We start from the raw sequence: 17,711 nt of genomic DNA on the forward strand, positions 1-17,711 counted from the left end.
TTCCCTTAGTCACCTGGAAACTCCCGCGGTGGGAATTCGGAAGGGTGGGTTAGCATTTCAGCAGAGGCACTGACCCGGGACTGCTGCTGGGCGGCTGCTTGGCTGAGGCTGTGATGCTAACAGGATCCACTGGGTGGCACCCAACAGTGCAGAAAGTGGCGGGAGGCCTAATCCTATCTAATAAAGAGGGAATATGCTAATTGACCATCACTCCATCACAAAGATGGCTGCACCCACAGCTGAGGCCAAGTTCCCATAAGGAGCCTTAACGAGCAATCAGTCGGGACCTGAGGCTACGCCCTCCCCCACCTGGCAGGGCTTGACAGGGGACCTCAGGCCATACCCCCCATCCAGAGGATCTTGACAGGGGACCTCAAGGTGCACACCCAGTGCTGGATCAGGGGAACTCAGGCCGTGCCCCCACCCAGCGGGGCTTGATGGGGGACCTGAGGTTGCACCCCCCTGCTGGTGGAGCTTGACAGGAGACCTCAGGCCATGCCCCCCACCCAGCAGGGCTAGACAGGGAATCTCAGGCCGTATCTCCCACCTGGTGGGGCTTGACAGAGGACCTAAAGGCATGCCCTCTGCCCTGGTCTGGGCTGGGGAACCTCAGGCCGTGCCCCCGTCCTGGCGCCAGGACAGGGGACCTGAGGCTACACCCCCTGCCCGGCAGGGCTTGACAAGGGTGGGACTGGCCGGGTCTGGATCTAGCCCAATGGTGGGGGTGGCTGGCCAGGTCTGGGTCTCACGCGATTTTGAGGTGCATGTGGGTGGGCAGGGACTTGACTCTGGGTCCCATGGTGAGCCCCAGACTCTGACAGGAGGAAGGTTTTCATATACATTTTACTAATTTTCTTTCATCTCTGACACTTCTATTATAGAGAAAGGGAAAATAGCAATATTTAATTATTTCCTCTAATTAATCCCCTTTTAATGTGCACAAATTTCGTGCACCGGGTCACTAGTTAAGAACTAAAAGTGATGATGCGCTCTCCTGAGGGGAGAGGGGGAGACAAGTTCTCTCCTGCAGAATCAGTGGAACTGCACATTGGTAAATATCCTGGAGGGATCATTTGACAATGTTAAAATTTTAAAAACTCGTGTCCCGCAAATCAACTTCTAGTTTATCCCACAGATATAGTCAAACATGTGCGTAAGAGTGTAGGTGTGAGAACAGTCATTGCAGCACAATTTCAAATAGGAAACATTTAGAAACATCAATTAGTCCATTAATCTCCAGGAAGAGATTTCTGGACCCCTATGTTGGCTGTCAGCTGATTTCTCATCAGAAACTCTACAGGCCAGAAGGGAATGGCATGAAATACTCAAGGTAATGGAAAGCAAGGATCTGAGACCAAGATTACTATATCCAGCAAGTCTATCACTCAAAATTGATGGTGAAATAAACAGCTTCCCAGGCAAAAAAAAAACACACACACACACACACACACACACACACACAAAACTAAAGGAGTTCATCACCACCAAGCCAGCACTACAAGAAATGCTAAAGAGACTGCTGTAGCCCTAGCTGGTTTGGCTCCGTGGACAGAATGTTAGCCTGCAGACTGAAGGGTCCTGGGTTTGATTCTGGTCAAGGGCACATGCCAGGGTTGTGGGCTTGATCCCCAGTGAGAGGCTTGCAGGAGGCAGCCAGTCACTGATTCTCTCTCATTGATGCTTCCAACTTTCTCTCCCTCTCCCTTCCTCTCTGAAATAAATAAATTATATTTTAAAAATAATAACAAATAAAGGGACTGCTGTAATGAGATAAAGAAATGGAGAGAGAAACATAGGCATACAGAATTAAAATGGCAATAAATAAGTACCTATCAATAATAACCCTGAATGTAAATGGATTAAATGTTCCAATCAAAAGGCATAGGGTAACTGAATGGATACAAAAACATGACCCTACTATATGCTGTCTACAAGAGACCCACTCAGAACAAAAGGCTCACACAGGATGAAAGTGAAGGGATGGGGAAAATTTTCCATGCAGATGGGAAAGAAAAAAGCTGGAGTAGCAATACTCATATCCGACAAAACAGACTTCAAAATGAAGGCCATCACAAGAGACAACACAGGGCACTACATAACACTAAAGGGATCGATCCAACAAGAGGATGTAACCCTGTAAACATATATGCACCCAATGTAGGAGCACCTAATATATATATAAAAAAAACTTCTAGAGGACTTTAACGGAGAGATCAACAATAATACAGTCATAGTAGAGACTTTAACACCCCACTGACTTCACTGGATAGATCTTTCAGGCAAAAACTTAACAAGGAAACAGTGACTCTAAAGGATACAGTGGATCAGAAGGACTTAATAGACATTTATAGAACATTTCACCCCAATGCAGCAGAATATACATTCTTCTCAAGTGTACATGGAACATTCTCAAAGACAGACCACATGCTAGGACACAAAACAAGTCTCCACAAGTTCAAGAAGATTGAAATCATATCAAGTATCTTCTCAGATCACAGTGAAATGAAATTAGAAATCATCTACAGTAAAAACAGTCAAACTCATGGAGGCTAAATAGCATGTTATTAAATAATGAATGGTTTACCAATGAGATCAAGAAAGAAATAAAAAAATTTCCTGGAAACAAGTGAAAATGAACACATAACAACCCAAAATCTCTGGGACCCAGCAAAAGCAGTTCTGAGAGGAAAGTTCATAGCACTACAGGCCAACCTCTAAAAACAAACAAACAACAAAAAAAAAAAAAAGAGAGAGAGAAATTAATAATAAACTATTTAACACTACAACTTAAAGAACTAGAAAGAGAACAAGAAAAGCACAGAGTAAGTAGAAGGAAAGAAATAATAAAGATTAGAGAAGAAATAAATGAAATAGAGACTAAAAAAAAAAAATGCAAAAGATCAATGAAACCAAGAGCTGGTTCTTTGAAAGGATAAACAAAATTGATGAACTGTTAACCAGACTCATCAAGAAACAAAGAGAGAGGACCCAAATAAACAAAATCAGAAATGAAAGTGGAGAAGTAACCACGGACACCACATAAATACAAAGGATTGGAAGAAAACACTATGAACAACTACATGCCAACAAGTGGGGCAATGTGGATGAAATGGACGAATTCCTAGAAAAATACAACCTCCCAAAACTGAATCAGGAAGAATCAGAAAGCGTGAATAGGCCAATAATAACTAATGAAATAGATGCAGTAATTAAAAACTCTCAGCGAACAAAAGCCCAGGTCCAGACAGCTTCACAGGGAAGTTTTACCAAACATTCAAAGAAGAACTAACACCTATCCTCCTCAAACTATTCCAGAAAATCCAAGAGGAAGGAACACTTCCCAGCTCTTTTTATGAAGCCAGTATCATCCTAATTTGAAAACCAGATAAAGACACTACAAAGAAAGAGAATTAGAGAGAAACCAAGATGGCGGGCATAGGTAAACACCTAAACTGCTGCCTCGCACAACAATTTCAAAACTACAACTAAAAGACAAAATGGACATCATCCAGAACCACAGGAAGGCTGGCTGAGTGGAAATTCTACAACTAGAAGGAAAGAGAAAAAGCACACTGAGACTGAGAGTAGCTGCAGGAGGCAGAGGTACTGAGACGCGCACATGGAGAGGACTGGCAACTGTGCGTGGCTTGCTTTCTCAAGTGGGAGGGAGACAAAAGCTCCCAACTGCGCTGAACTCCAGTTCCGGGCAAGACTTGGGGACCCAGACTCATATGGAGTGAAACTGGACTGTCTGGAAAGAGAAAAGCACACTGAGACTCAGAGGAACTGCGGAAGGCAGAGGTACCGAGGCGCACGTGCGGAGAGGGCGGGCAACTGAGTGCGCGGCTGGCTTTCTCAATTGGAAGGGCGACAAAAGCTCCCGACAGCTCTGAACTCCAGTTCCGGGTGAGACTCTGGAGACCCAGACTCATTCGGGGAGAAACTGGACTGTCTGGAAGCAGGCAGAACTCAAGGACGGCTTTCTCTCAGAGGTGCTTGCAGCAATTACCACGGGACACTGAGACACAGGGGCCTCTTAGGGCAGGGCTGACGGGAAACCAATGCTATCTGCTCCACCCTTAGACTCCGCCCCATCCAAGCTGAGCAAAGAGGCTTTTGCAAGTCTTGTCTCATAAGGGTGTCTCCAGCACAGAAGTTCTCCCAGCATAGACACAGCTGATCCTCACAGCCAATTGGCCTGGAGGTCAATTCCTCCCAGTGATACCAACAACAATCAAGGCTTAACTACAACAAGACTATGCACACGGGGGGGGGGGGGGGGATCAATGGTAAGATATGTACACATATAATACCTTAATAAAAATAAAAAATAAATTAAAATAAAATAAAATAAAAAAGGACTATGCACACAGCCCACAAAGGGGTGCACCAAGAGTGTCCACCTCAGGTAACTGGGGAGGCTAAGCCACTGAGTCCTATAGGACACCTAGCACACAAAGCCACGCTATCAACTCAGGGAAGCAGCCAAAATGCGGAGACAAAGAAACAGATCACAAATGAAAGAAATGGAGGAAAGCAAATGACTGGATATAGAGTTCAAAACCACGGTTATAAGGTTTTTCAAGAATTTTCTAGAAAAGGCTGATAAATTTAGCGAGACACTAGAGGATATGAAAAACGACCAACTAGAAATTAAGCATACACTGACTGAAATTAAAAATAATATACAGAGATCCAATAGCAGACTAGAGGATCACAAGAATCAAGTTAAAGATTTGAAATACAAAGAAGCAAAAAACACTCAACTGGAAAAGCAAAAAGAAAAAAGAATAAAAAAATATGAAGATAGTGTAAGGAGCCTCTGGGACAACTTCAAGCGTACCAACATCAGAATTATGGGTGTGCCAGAAGAAGAGAGAGAGCAAGATACTGAAAACCTATTTGAAGAAATAATGACAGAAAACTTCCCCCACCTGGTGAAAGAAATAGACTTACAAGTCCAGGAAGCACACAGAACCCCAAACAAAAGGAATCCAAAGAGGACCACACCAAGACACATCATAATTAAAATGTCAAGAGCAAAAGACAAAGAGAGAATATTAAAAGCAGCAAGAGAAAAACAGTTAGCTACCTACAAGGGAGCACCCATATGAATGTCAGCTGATTTCTCAACAGAAACTATGCAGGCCAGATGGGAGTGGCAAGAAATATTCAAAGTGATGAATAGCAAGAACCTACAACCAAGAGTACTCTACCCAGCCAAGCTGACATTCAGAATTGAAGGGCAGATAAAGAGCTTCACAGATAAGAAAAAGCTAAAGGAGTTCATCACCACCAAACCAGAATTATATGAAATGCTGAAAGGTATTCTTTAAGAAGAGGAAGAAGAAAAAGGTAAAGATTAAAATGATGAACAACAAATACATATCTATCAACAAGTGAATCTAAAAATTAAGTGAATAAAAAAATCTGATGAACAGAATAAACTGGTGAATATAATAGAATCAGGGGCATAGAAAGGGAGTGGACTGGCAATTCTCTGGAGGAAAGGGGTGTGGGGGGTGCAGGAAGAGACTGGACAAAAATCGTACACCTATAGATGAGGACAGTGTGTGTGTGTGTGGGGGGGGTAAGGGTAGAGGGTGGAGTGGGAACCGGGTGGAGGGGAGCTATGGGGGGAAAAAGAGGAACAATTGTAATAATCTGAACAATAAAGATTTATTAAATTTAAAAAAAAAAGAAAGAATTACAGGCCAATATCCCTGATGAACATAGATGCTAAAATCCTCAACAAAATATTAGCAAATCGCATCCAGCAATATATTAAAAAGATCATACACCATAACCAAGTGGGATTTATTCCAGGGATGCAAGGCTGGTACAATATGCGCAAATCAATAAACGTGATATATCACATAAAGAAATTAAAATACAAAAATCACATGGTCATGTCAATAGACACAGAAAAAGCATTCAACAAAATCCAACACCCATCCTACATAATAAAGATGTAATATGCAAATGGTCGTTACGTCGTGAAGCGTAACAACCGACCGTGTAATGACTGGATCACGGATCAGCAGGAGGGTGAGGCAGCAAGCTACAAGCTGGCGGTGGAGATCTACAGGAGGGGGCAGGGCAGCAATTTATGAGGGGGGCAGGAGGAGGGGGGCAGGGGGAGGGGGGCAGGGGGAGCTACAGGAGGGCGGAGCAGCGGGCAGAGCATTACTGGAGGGCAGCAGCGAGCTACTCGCGCATGGATTCGTGTGCAGGGCTACTAGTTTTTGATAAAAACCCTCAGCAAAGTGGGAATAGAGGGAGCATATCTCAACAGGATAAAGGCCATATGTGACAAACCTACAGCCAACATCATACTCAATGGGCAAAAACTAAAACCATTCCCCTAAGAACAGGAACAAGACAGAGATGTCTGCTTTCACCACTCTTATGCAACACTAGAGGCCCGGTGCACCGCCCCCCCCCCATGCACTGGTGGGGGGGCATGGCCTGCAAGGATTAGCCCGCTGTGGCAGTGCCCCTCATCCTGGTCAGCCGAGAGATTATGGACCTGCCCTCTGAGCAACTACTCCTGCTGTGGGAGCACTGCTCATCCCGGTCATCCGAGTGGCCCTCCCACTGTGGAGCACACCGACCACCAGGGGGAAGCTCCTGCATTGAGCATCTGTGCCCCCTGGTAGTCAGTGCGCATCAGAGCGACTGGTTGACAGGTCATTCTGGCCATTCCACCATTTGGTCACTGGGCTTTTATATCCTATACTAGAGGCCTGGTGCATGAAATTCCTTGACGAGGGGGGCAGTGTCCCTCAGACCGGCCTGCACCCTCTTTCATCCGGGACCCCTCTAAACCGGCAGTCAGACATCCTTCTCGCAATTCAGGACCACTGGCTCCTAACCACTTACCTGCCTGCCTGCCTAATGCCCCCAATGGCCCTCCCCTGCTGGCCTGGCCGCCCCCAACTGCCCTCCTCTGCTGGCCTGGGCACCACCAACAGCCCTCTCCTGCTGGCCTGGCCACCCCCAACTGCCCTCCCCTGCTAGCCTGGTTGCCCCCAAGTGCCCTCCCCTCACAGCCTCAGGGGTTCACGGCTGCCTGAGTTCCGGGCCTCGCAGCTGCTGTGGCTTTGTCCGGATGGACATCCGGATGGACATCCAGAAGACGTCCATCCTAATTAGTATATTACCCTTTTATTAGTATAGACTAGTGGCCCAGTGCATGAAATTCATGCACATTAAAAGGGAATTAATTAGAGGAAATATTTTAATATTGCTATTTTCCCTTCCTCTATGATAGAAGTGTCAGAGATGAAAGAAAATTAGTAAAATGTATATGACAATCTCCCTCCTGTCAGAGTCTGGGGCGCGCTGCAGGACCTACAGTCAAGTCCCCACCCACCACTCGCATGCGCTTCAAAAATGCAGGAGACCTAGGCCCGGCTAGCCCCCTGCTCATTAAGCCCCTCTGGGCGGGGGCACAGCCTCAGGTCCCCCAGCCTGGCGCTGGGCAGGGGGTGCAGCCTTAGGTCCCCCAGCCTGGCACAGGGTGGGGGCGCATTCTCAGGTCCCCTGTTAAGCCCTCTTGGGCAGGGGGCATGGCCTGAGTTCCCCCGTCAAGCCCCGCCAGGCAAGGGGCGCAGCCTGAGGTCCCCCGGCCGGTGATTGGGCTGGGGATGCAGCCTGAGGTCCCCGTCAAGCGCTGCAGGGCAAGGAGCATGGCCTGAGGTCCCTCGCACCGGCCAGGAGCCATGCAGCCTCAGGTCCCTGCTGTTCAGTCATGATGTTACAGCGTCCTGGCTAATTTGCATATTCCTCTATTATTAATAAAAGCGTAATATGCAAATAGACCAATCAGCAGAACAACCAGTTGCTATGACACGTGCTGACCACCAGGGGGCAGACGCTCAATGTAGGAGCTGCCCCCTGGTGGTTAGTGCGCTCTCACAGGGAGTGGGCCTAAGCCATCAGTCGGATATCCCCCAAGGGTTCCTGGACTGCATAAGGTCACAGGCCGGGCTGTATATAGATAATACGGGAAGTCCTAGCCACAGCAATCAGACAAAAAGAAATAAAAGGCATCCAATTTGGAAAAGAGGAAGTAAAACTCTCATTATTCACAGAAAACCTGATATTGTACATAGAAAACCCTAAAGACTCCATAAAAAAAAACTACTAGATTTTTTAAATGAATTTGGCAATGTAGCAGGATACAAAATCAACATCCAAAAATCAATGGCTTTTTTATACACTAATAATTAATTCTCAAAAAGACAAAATAAACATCCCATTTACCATTGCAACAAAAAAATTAAGATACTTGGGAATAAACTTAAGCAAGGAAGTAAAAGACCTGTACTTGGAAAACTACAGGACGTTATAAAAAGAGATAGAGGAAGATATAAACAAGTGGAAGAATATACCGTGTTCATGGATTCGTAGACTCAACATCATTAAAATGTCCATACTACCCCAGATTCAATGCAATCCCCATTAAAATGCCAACAGCACATTTCACAGAGCTAGAACAAACTCTCCAATATTTATATGGAACCAAAAGGACCCTGAATAGCCGCAGCAATCTTGAGAACTAAAACAAAGTTGGAGGAATCACAATACCAGATATTGAGTTATACTACAAAGCCAACGTAATCGAAACAGCCTGGTACTGGCACGAGAACAAGAATATAGACCAATGGAACAGAACAGAGACCCCAGAAATCGACCCAAGCCATTATGCCCAATTAATATTTGACAAAGGAGGCAACACAGTCTCTTCAATAAATAAATGAGACTACATCAAAATGAAAAGCTTCTGCTCAGCAAAAGAAACTATCAATAAAACGAAAAGGGAGCCCCCTGTATGGGAGAACGTATTTGGCAATGATACATCTAGTAAAGGGTTAATATCCAAAGTATATAAGGAACTCATACAACTTCACAATAGGAAGACAAACAATCCAATTAAAAAATGGGCAAAGGACCTAAATAGTCACTTCTCCACAGCGGACATACAGATGTCTAGAAACATATGAAAAAATGCTCAAAGTCCCTGATCATCAGAGAGATGCAAATTAAAACAATAATGAGGTACACCTCACACCTGTCAGATGGCTACCATCAACAAATCTACAAGTGACAAGTGCTGGCGAGGATGTGGAGAAAAGGGACCCTCGTGCACTGCTGGTGGGAATGCAGACTGGTGCAGCCACCATGGAAAACAGTATGGAGTTTCCTCAAAAAATAAAATGTGGAACTGCCATTTGACCCAGTGATCCCACTTCTAGAAATATATCCTAAGAAACCCGAAACACCCATCAGAAAGAATGTATGCACCCCTGTGTTCATAGCAGCACAATGTACAATAGCTGAGATCTGGAACAGCCCAAGGCCCATCAGCAGACGAGTGGATAAAAAGCTGTGGTACATTTACACCAGGGAATACTATGCAGCAGTAAAAAGAAGGATCTCTTACCCTCTGAGACAGCATGGAGGGACCTGGAGAGTATCATGCTAAGGGAAATAAGTCAGAGAAAGACATGTATCACATGACCTCACTCACATGTGGAATCTGATGAACAAAATAAACGATGAACGGAGTGGATCCAGAGGCTGGAAGCAGGGAACAGAGTGGAATCTCGGAGGGAAGGCGGGGAGGGTGGGGTGGTGGGAGGTAGTCAACCAAGGACCTTGTGTGCATATGCGCATGGCCCTTGGACACGGACAATGGGGCGGTGAGGGCCTGGGGTGAAGAGGGGCTGGAGGGGGCGATAGAGGAAAAAAGGGGACATATGAATACTTTCAATAATGAAGATTTTTTTAATTTAAAATAAATAAATGAAAGAAACTGAGGCTTGAACACAGAACGAGGGAATGAGGCTGACCCAGAGGGGACTTGTCAGGCCCTTTCTGCTCTCCGGTGGAGGACACTGGCTTCCTTGTCTGCTGCCTGGTATGGACACCCTCAGGTGTGGGGTCGGACACAGCTGATCAGAGAACCAGACAGGAGCAGCTTCCTCCGGCTCCCCAGCCCTGTGCTGCCCTCCTGGCGCCGTGCCTGGCCTGTCTCCTAGGTGCCTCTTGGAACCTCAGACTGGATGAGGAGCACGGCCAGCAAGTGCAGGTCTTGCTGGGAGGCCGAGGTCTGTGAGAGCTTAGACAGCGGGGTCTAGAGGGCACGAAAGTCAATATCCACCCCATCACCCCACCCCGTACACAGAAAAGTTGGGTCAGAAGTACTTTCATTCTCACCCACCAGTCTTCATTGCCCCCGCCCACCCCCGCCCACATCTTCAGTTCCAACTGGACACAGGTGGCCGCCGGGAAGGGTGCACTAGCTCTCCTCTGAGGGTCTACTTCACTTTTTCGACGTCTTACAAAATGACAACGGACTCTTTTATTCCTTAAGTCCCTTCGGTTGCTAAGCCTCTTAGTGCTGATGCTGGAGGAGGGGTGGCCGAGCCTCAGGGCAAACAGTCAGGAGGAAGGTGTGGAGTGGGGTGCTGGGCAGGCTCCTGGGAGCAGGCTCTCAGAGGTGAGAGAAGTCTGCGCAGGGAAGCTGGGAATCAGAGCACAAATCCCTGGACACCCAGAACCTCAGAGCCGGACCCAGGGGCCTGGACAGACCTCTCAGGCATAAGCAAGTGCCCGCTGAGATCACTGTGTTTGATCCTTTGCTTCTAATTAGAAACAAGCACCTCCTCCGGGAGGCTCACTGGTGCCCAGGGAGGAAGGGTTCCGAGCACCTACCCAGCACCTACACGGACTTTCCAACAAGACTTCCCTGTTCTGCTCCCTTTCTACTCCCCGTGACCATCTCCTGCCACCTTCTCCCTGAGACGCCCGCCCCCACAGGCACACACCATTCTCCAGCCTCTCCCCATTATCTGCAGCTCTGCATCACGCAGGTCCTTCGTGTCTCCATGAAAACGGTGCATCCATCTGCAATCTGTTCTACTCGGACTCTTGCTTGTCCTTCACGCCTCGCTGCCTTCCCTGGAGCCAGCGTGTCCCGAGCACTCACCCTCCTGTGCCGCCCCAGGGGCTCTGGTGAACAACACTGAGGAGAGCTCGAGGAAGGATGCTGGCGTGTTTCTGGTTAACTGCCCACAAAGACGTGGGAAATTGGGTTGTGGCTGAATATCAAGTGCAAGTGAAGGAGGGGAGGACAGAGCTGCTGTCAGTGCTAAGGGAAGCTCACTGAAGCCTAGGCCTGCGTACTGACGGGTCCAGGGTTCAGTTCTGGTCAAGGTCACATGCCTGGGTTGGAGCTGATCCGCAGCAGGGGGTGGTGCAGGAGGCAGCCAATCAATGATTCTCTCTCATTAATGTTTCCATCTCTCTTTCCCTCTCCATTCCTCTCTGAAATCAATTATATATACTAGTGACCCGGTGCACGGATTCATGCACATTGAAAGGAAATTATTAGAAGGTGGCTGGTGAGGCAGGGGGACTGGGTGAGATGAGCCGGACACACCCTGAAGCCACCTCCCACACTCCCTCCCCAGCGTCTGTCGAGGGAGCGGGGTCCCTCCAGCAGGTGGGGCCTCAGCCTGGCCTGTGGGGATCGGGCCGAAACCGGCTCTCCGACATCCCCCGAGGGGTCTCAGGGTGCGAGAGGGCACGCTGCAAAGTTGCTGTTGTACAGGGTGTGGAACGCAAACACAAGTGTGCAGTAAACCAGATTCGGGGCGACAGTGCCCAGCAACAACATAACCCACGGCCAAAAGTGGAATCTCCCGGCCCTGCGAGGAATCGGGCTCCCTCCTCTCTGGTTTCGAGGTGCATCACCCGAGAACCACCGCTGCCAAGTCACCGCAGCTGGGCAGCTACTGCATTGAGCGTCTGCCCCCTGGTGGTCAGTGCGCATCATAGTGACCCAGGCAGATGGGCAGAGGGACATTTAGCATATTAGCCTTTTATATATATACCAGAGGCCTGGTGCACGAAATTCATGCACAGGGGGTGGGAGGTCCCTCAGCTCAGCCTGTACCTTCTTCAATCTGGGACCCCTCGGGGGATGTACAACTGCTTCTCACAATCTGGAACCGCTGGCTCCTAACTGCTCGCCTGCCTGCCTGTCTGCATGATCGCCCCTAACCCCTCTGCCTGCCTGCCTGATCGCTCCTAACCATCTCTGCCTGCCTGCCTGATTGCCCCTAATTTCTACTCTACCGGCCTGATTGCGCCTAACTGCTTCCCTGATGGCCTGATCGCCCCTAACCACCTCTGCCTCACCCCGCACCCAGGACCCTCCTCCAGCCAGCTGCAGGCAACCAGGACCTGGGATGGCTTCACCCATGCTGGCCACAACCGCAGGGGACTGTGGGCAGGCGGCTTTGCCCGGGCCGCAGCCACAGGCGCTGGCACCTGGGACCGCAGGGCAGGTGGCTTGTCCCTCTCCTGGGCCACAGGCACAGCTGTTGGTGCCTGGGACTGCAGGGACCGTGAGGCCAGCGGCTTGTCCCTCTCCTGGGCTGCAGCCTGGCTGGTCCCCATTCCTCTCTTGCGAGCTCATTTGTGCCTGGCTGATCCCCATTCCTCTCTCCCCAGTGTTAAGTGTCTGAGCCTTTACTGCTCAGGTGTGAGGGCGTGGTGACCATTTGCATATTAGCTCTTTATTATATCGGACTAGGGGCCCTAGTGCACGAATTCGTGCACCTTGAAAGGAACTGTGGGCCATGAGGCTGCAGTGGGCACAGGAGTGGGTCTTGGCCCATCCTCCACACACACCCCGGCCCCTCCTGCCACGGATCCCAGTCCCGTCTGCTGGCAGCCCCACTCCCACGCGCTGATGGCCCCACGTGCTGATGGCGCTGGCCCCGCTCACACCCACCGATGGCGCAGAGCGACTGGGGCCAGCACCCGTCAGCGGGTGCGAGCAGTAGTTCTGGCGCTGGTAGCGGGTGCAAGCGGGGCTGTCACCGGCAGCGGGCGTAAGAGGCAGCTGCTGGTCCCGATCGCCCCTCAGGAGCAGGGGGAGGTGGAGAAGCCCTGAGGGGCAATCGGGGCGGCAGGCAGCTGCCGCTCACACACACCAGCTGACAGCGCCAAGCAATCGGGACCGGCGCCAGGCGCCAGCAGTGGGTGCAAGTGGTGGCTCTGGAAGATGGACCATCAACCCGGTCTAATTAGCATATTACCCTTTTATTAGTATGGCTATATATGTGGGGGGGGGGGGGGGAAGCTCACGGATGAAGGGCTTGGACCTTCCCTGCAGGGAATCCACGCTCCAGAGGCAGACAGGGACGCGTTAGAATTAGCATTAAGTTAATTATCTGTAAGTGCAACTTGACCCTCACATGTCCAGAGACTGTGTCCTCGGTGCCCTTAGGCAACAGCTGGCCTGTGTGGGCTATAGCGGGAGGCCCATGGGAAGCTGGGGCCTGAACTCCCCGCCAGAACCCAGCACCCTCCAGGCTCCCTCCTCCTGGGTTCTGGGCAGAAGGTGGGGGGGGGGTGTCAGAGGGAGGCCGTGGGTAAGCAGCTCAAACAGGCTGCGGAGATGGAATCTGCTGACTCTGGCCCACGGGCTGTATGTGCTTCTGAAAACAGCAGCGCGAAGGCGGAGCAGACAGACGGCTCTGCAAGGTCTGCGGTGCAGTGAGGAGCGGGGAGCGGGAGGGGGGGGTGCGGAGGGGACGGGACAGGCTGCAGGGGGCGGACGCCTCTCAGCTCCCCGCAGCGCTGGTCTCCACGGACTCAGCCCAGGGGGCCTCCGGCGTCCCGGGTGCGGCCCCGGGCTCGGGGGAGGCCTGCGGGCCCCTCATTCCCAGGACCACTCGGCTCAGCAGGTCTCTGAGCAGCCGAATTTCTCGGAGCAGCAGGTCCACCTCGGGTTTCAGGGCCCCCGTGGCGGGGTCCAGGGGCGTCTGCGGGGCGCAGGCAGCAGGCGCGGCGCCGGGAGCTCTGACTGCGGGGGCCCGCGGCCCGGCGGAGGTGGCATTAGGGGCGGAGGTGACCGACGGAGCCGACGTGGGCGGCAGGGACTTTCGGAAGGAAAGCGGCTGGTTCCCGGGCGCCAGGGGCTCGGCCTTCGGGCCCTGGGCGGTGGCGGCCGGGTCGCCGGGCGGCCCTGTGGACGCACACGGGGTGGGGGGTGGGGGTCGGGGGAGGGCTGGGTCAGGGAGAGGCGGCCCGGGAGGGGCGGGGAGGGGCGGGGGGAGCGCGGGGCGCGGGCAAAGCCGAGCGAGGGGCGGCCACTCACCGCGCCCCGGGAGCTGCGGCCAGGCGCTGCGCTTGCGGACGCTGCGGGAGGCCGTGGCCGCCTCGCACCAGTGCGCCTCCAGCTCGCCGGCCTCCGCCTCGGGGACTCGGTACTCGGCCGCCCAGTCGAAGCGGCGCACGACGCGGCTGTGCTTGTAGAAGGCGAACTGCAGCGGCACCGCGCGCCTCCGCGGGTGCAGGCGCGTCTCGCAGCGAAGGACCGCCCCGCCGGCCCCCGCGCGGCCCGCCCTCAGCACCGGCGCTGCGAACAGCTCTGCGGGGAGGGCGGGGCGGGGCCGCGCGTGAGGCCCGAGCCTGCGTCCCGCCCGACGCCGCTCCCTTTCCGTGTCCCGTGAGGACGCCTCGCCGCCAGGAGGTCAGAGCGCGCGGAGGACAAGCTCCTGAGAGGCGGCCGCGCGACCACGAGGGAGGGCCGCGGCTCGGCCTCTGCTCCGGGAAGGGGCCTGTGCCCGCCGCGCCCCAGTCCCCAGGAGCGGACCGCCCCCACCGCCCCGCCCCTGTGGACCCCACTCGGCGTCAGAGCTGGGGTGGCGGGCGAAGGGACCCGCCTCCACGCAGGCCGCAGCCCAGTGCGCCTCCGCCGCGGAGCCGGAGAGGAAAGCGCACGTGGCCAGCAGAGAAATTCGCTCCTCCTTCCCCACCAGGTTCCCGACCCTGAGCTTCCCCCCCGAGCCCAGGTCCGCCCACCTCGCACGGTGCACCCACCTCGCACGGTGCACCCACCTTGCACGGTCACGGCCACCGGGGCTGAGAACATGGGCGCGCTCTCCACCGGGAGGCGCATGGTGCCGGAGCACTGGTAGCGGCCGCTGTCGCCCGCACGCGCCTGCGGCACCGAGTAGTTGGCCCCGGAGCTGAAGTAGCGCAGGGCGCGGCCGTCGCGGTAGTAGTGCAGCCGGTACACCGCCTTGTCGTACCAGCCGCGGCAGCGCAGGACCAGCGGCTCGCCCTCGAACACCGCGGCGTAGGGCACTTGCAGGATCAGCCAGTCTGCGCGGCACCAGGACAGCGACTCCCACAGGACCCGCCGGGACCCTTCGCCGCCGCCGCCCCCGCAGCCGCTCACCCACCCTGGGCGCCGCCCCGCCGCCAGGCCCGCCTGCTGCCGGCGGGTGGGAGGGGAGGGGAAGCAAAGATGCTCCGGCCTCCGAGAGGAGCGCCCGTCCGGGTCCAGGCTGCTTCCCCCAGGCGGCTCGGCGCCCTCCCGCCGGTCCTGCTCCCCCCGCCCCCCCGCAGGCTCCTGCCCTCCCGCAGGTCCTGCTCCCCCCGCCCCCCCGCAGGCTCCTGCCCTCCCGCCGGTCCTGCTCCCCCCGCCCCCCCGCAGGCTCCTGCCCTCCCGCCGGTCCTGCGGGCTGGGGAGACTGGCCCTGTGCGGCTGCAGATGTCCATTTGCCACCCACTGCGGCAGGAGGCTGAGGGCACCTTGGGGGACAGACCAGCCTGACTGCACTCAGTGCCACGTGCCCCCCTCTCCTGTCCCAATGGGGGTGGCCCAGTGGCCCTCCCACAGGATAGCCAGTACCCCAGAAGCCTGTGCCCACCCCCGGGGCAGACACTCACCGTTGGATACAGAGAGGTGGACGGGGTCGCTGACGGGTGCTCCCCGGGTCTGGCACCGGTACACCCCTGGGGCCTGCACCTCGATGCTCCTCCCATGAGAGGGCAGCAGCAGGTGGCCCAAGTACCAGAGGGTGCTGATGGGCCGGAGCTCCACGACCAGGGGGTGGTACCCGTCACACCGCAGGGTCACGCGCTCCCCCTTGAAGATGGTGGTCCAGGGAGGGCGCAGAGACAGTGTGGGCTTCTCCAGGGCCACTGCGAGGGGGGGCGGGGCAGTGTGGAAGGGGGTCAAGGCGAGGGGCCCACAGGTGTGCTCTGAGGTGGGGAATCTCAGGAAGCCAGCCCCCATCCCTAACCCCGCCTCCGGGGGAGTCCCCGGGCGGCAAGGTGTCAATCGGTCAGCGCCAGGTCTAAGCGGCCGGGCGAGCCGTCACCGGACGGTGTGGCGTGGGAAAGACACGCTCCCAGAACAGTCCGGCGGGAGGCCCACGCAGATCACTGGGGCTGGGGTCCAAGTGTCAACACTGGGTGAGGGGGCCGTGGGACTCACCGGCGTGTCCACTGCTGGGCGCTGCAAAGCAAGGGTGAAAGAGAAGGAAGGAGGGGTTGGAGCTGTGAGGGGAGCCAGGGACTCTCGCCCCGGAAAGACTCAGCAGGAACCGGCCCTGGCTTTCTCCCGCCTCTTCACCCTCCAAGATAGTGGACTGCTTGGAGTCGAGGATTGCATACCCCCCCACACACACACGCTCTCCCCACCCTCCACACACACACACGCTCTCCCCCCACCCCACCCCTACACGCTCACACACACACACACACACACACGCTCTCCCCCCACCCCTGAGTCCCCTGCCTCCCTGTGGACTCACCCAGCAGCAGGAGGGCTGCCAGCGGCCACATGACGGACCTGATGCGCCTGCCCAGGGCTGGAGACACCGTGGGGGAGCGGGGGGTGCTGCCCACCGAGCTCCGCGCTCCTCACTCCTGGAGACGCCGCGGGGGGGGGTGGTGTGCTGCCCACCGAGCTCCGATCTCCTCACTCCTGGAGACGCCGCGGGGAGCAGGAGACGGACGCTGTGTGTCGGCCTCAGGGCCCGCCAGCGCCCGGGAGCACCTCCTCTCAGGCAGCCCCACGGCCTCTGGAGGACCTGCTGAGCACAGCCTGCCCTGCCGCCCAGGCCCCCGGGCCCCCGGCCACACCCCCACCACGGTCCAGCTGCCCTGTGAGCTTCGGGTGGGGAGACACCCTCAGGGCCTCAAGGTCCCTCCGGGCCTTTCTCCCGCGGCCTCCCCAGGACAGACCTCAGGTTGAGGCTGGGAGGGTGACATGGGGTGCCGCCCAGGGCTCACACCTCCCACAGGCGAGCAGACAGGAAGCCGGGCCTCCAGTGTCTCCATCAGGGATAGACACATAATGTGTCCACTCTTCTTTCTCCCTCCCTGAGCCCCAAGCCCTCAAAGTTAGAAAAAGCTTCTCTCCTACCCACCGCAGTGCCTCGCCCTGTGGCTCCTCCACTCACTGGAGCCTCCTTCCTTCTGTCCTTCCGGGCACCCCCAGCCACATCCGCAGCACCCCCCCAAGCCTGGGGCACCCCCAGGCACGTCCCCCCTCCCCGCGCCTGCGGCACCCTCACCTGAAGCAGAGAAGCCACTGCCTGGCCCCTCTGGTCTGACCTCCACTTCCTTCTGAGCCACGTGACCCTGCCCTGAGCAGCCAGCGGGCAGCCTGAGTCCTGGGTAAATACTTAATGAATTTTCCACCGGATAGTGTGTCTCCGGTCCCCGCCCCGACTGTCAGCCAGGAGCACCTCCTTCCCTGGGGACTCTGGCGGGAAAGAGATGATCCTTCCTCAACTCGGTTAAGGTGGTCCCTTCCCCTCTGGCTTGGGACTCCCAGAGCCCCTCTGAGCATCCCCTCCGTGCCCTCGAGGTGCCAGTCCTGTTAGCAATGC

At 54.6% G+C, this 17,711-nt stretch overlaps 1 protein-coding gene across 1 annotated transcript; it reads right to left on the reverse strand.

Annotated features, from left to right (window-relative positions):
• Positions 1–13,643: 13,643 nt before the first annotated feature.
• FCRLB (Fc receptor like B) lies at positions 13,644–16,659 on the reverse strand (the record flags this gene model as incomplete). Its single annotated transcript, XM_079762143.1, has 6 exons — positions 13,644–14,047; positions 14,180–14,452; positions 14,923–15,189; positions 15,760–16,014; positions 16,310–16,330; positions 16,629–16,659. 6 exons carry the CDS (start codon positions 16,657–16,659, stop codon positions 13,644–13,646), a joined length of 1,251 nt encoding a protein of 416 aa, XP_079618269.1.
• Between the last annotated feature and the right edge of the window lie 1,052 nt (positions 16,660–17,711).

Source organism: Cnephaeus nilssonii, assembly GCF_951640355.1.
Source record: "Cnephaeus nilssonii genome assembly, chromosome: 21".
NCBI classification, from domain to species: Eukaryota; Metazoa; Chordata; class Mammalia; order Chiroptera; family Vespertilionidae; genus Cnephaeus; species Cnephaeus nilssonii.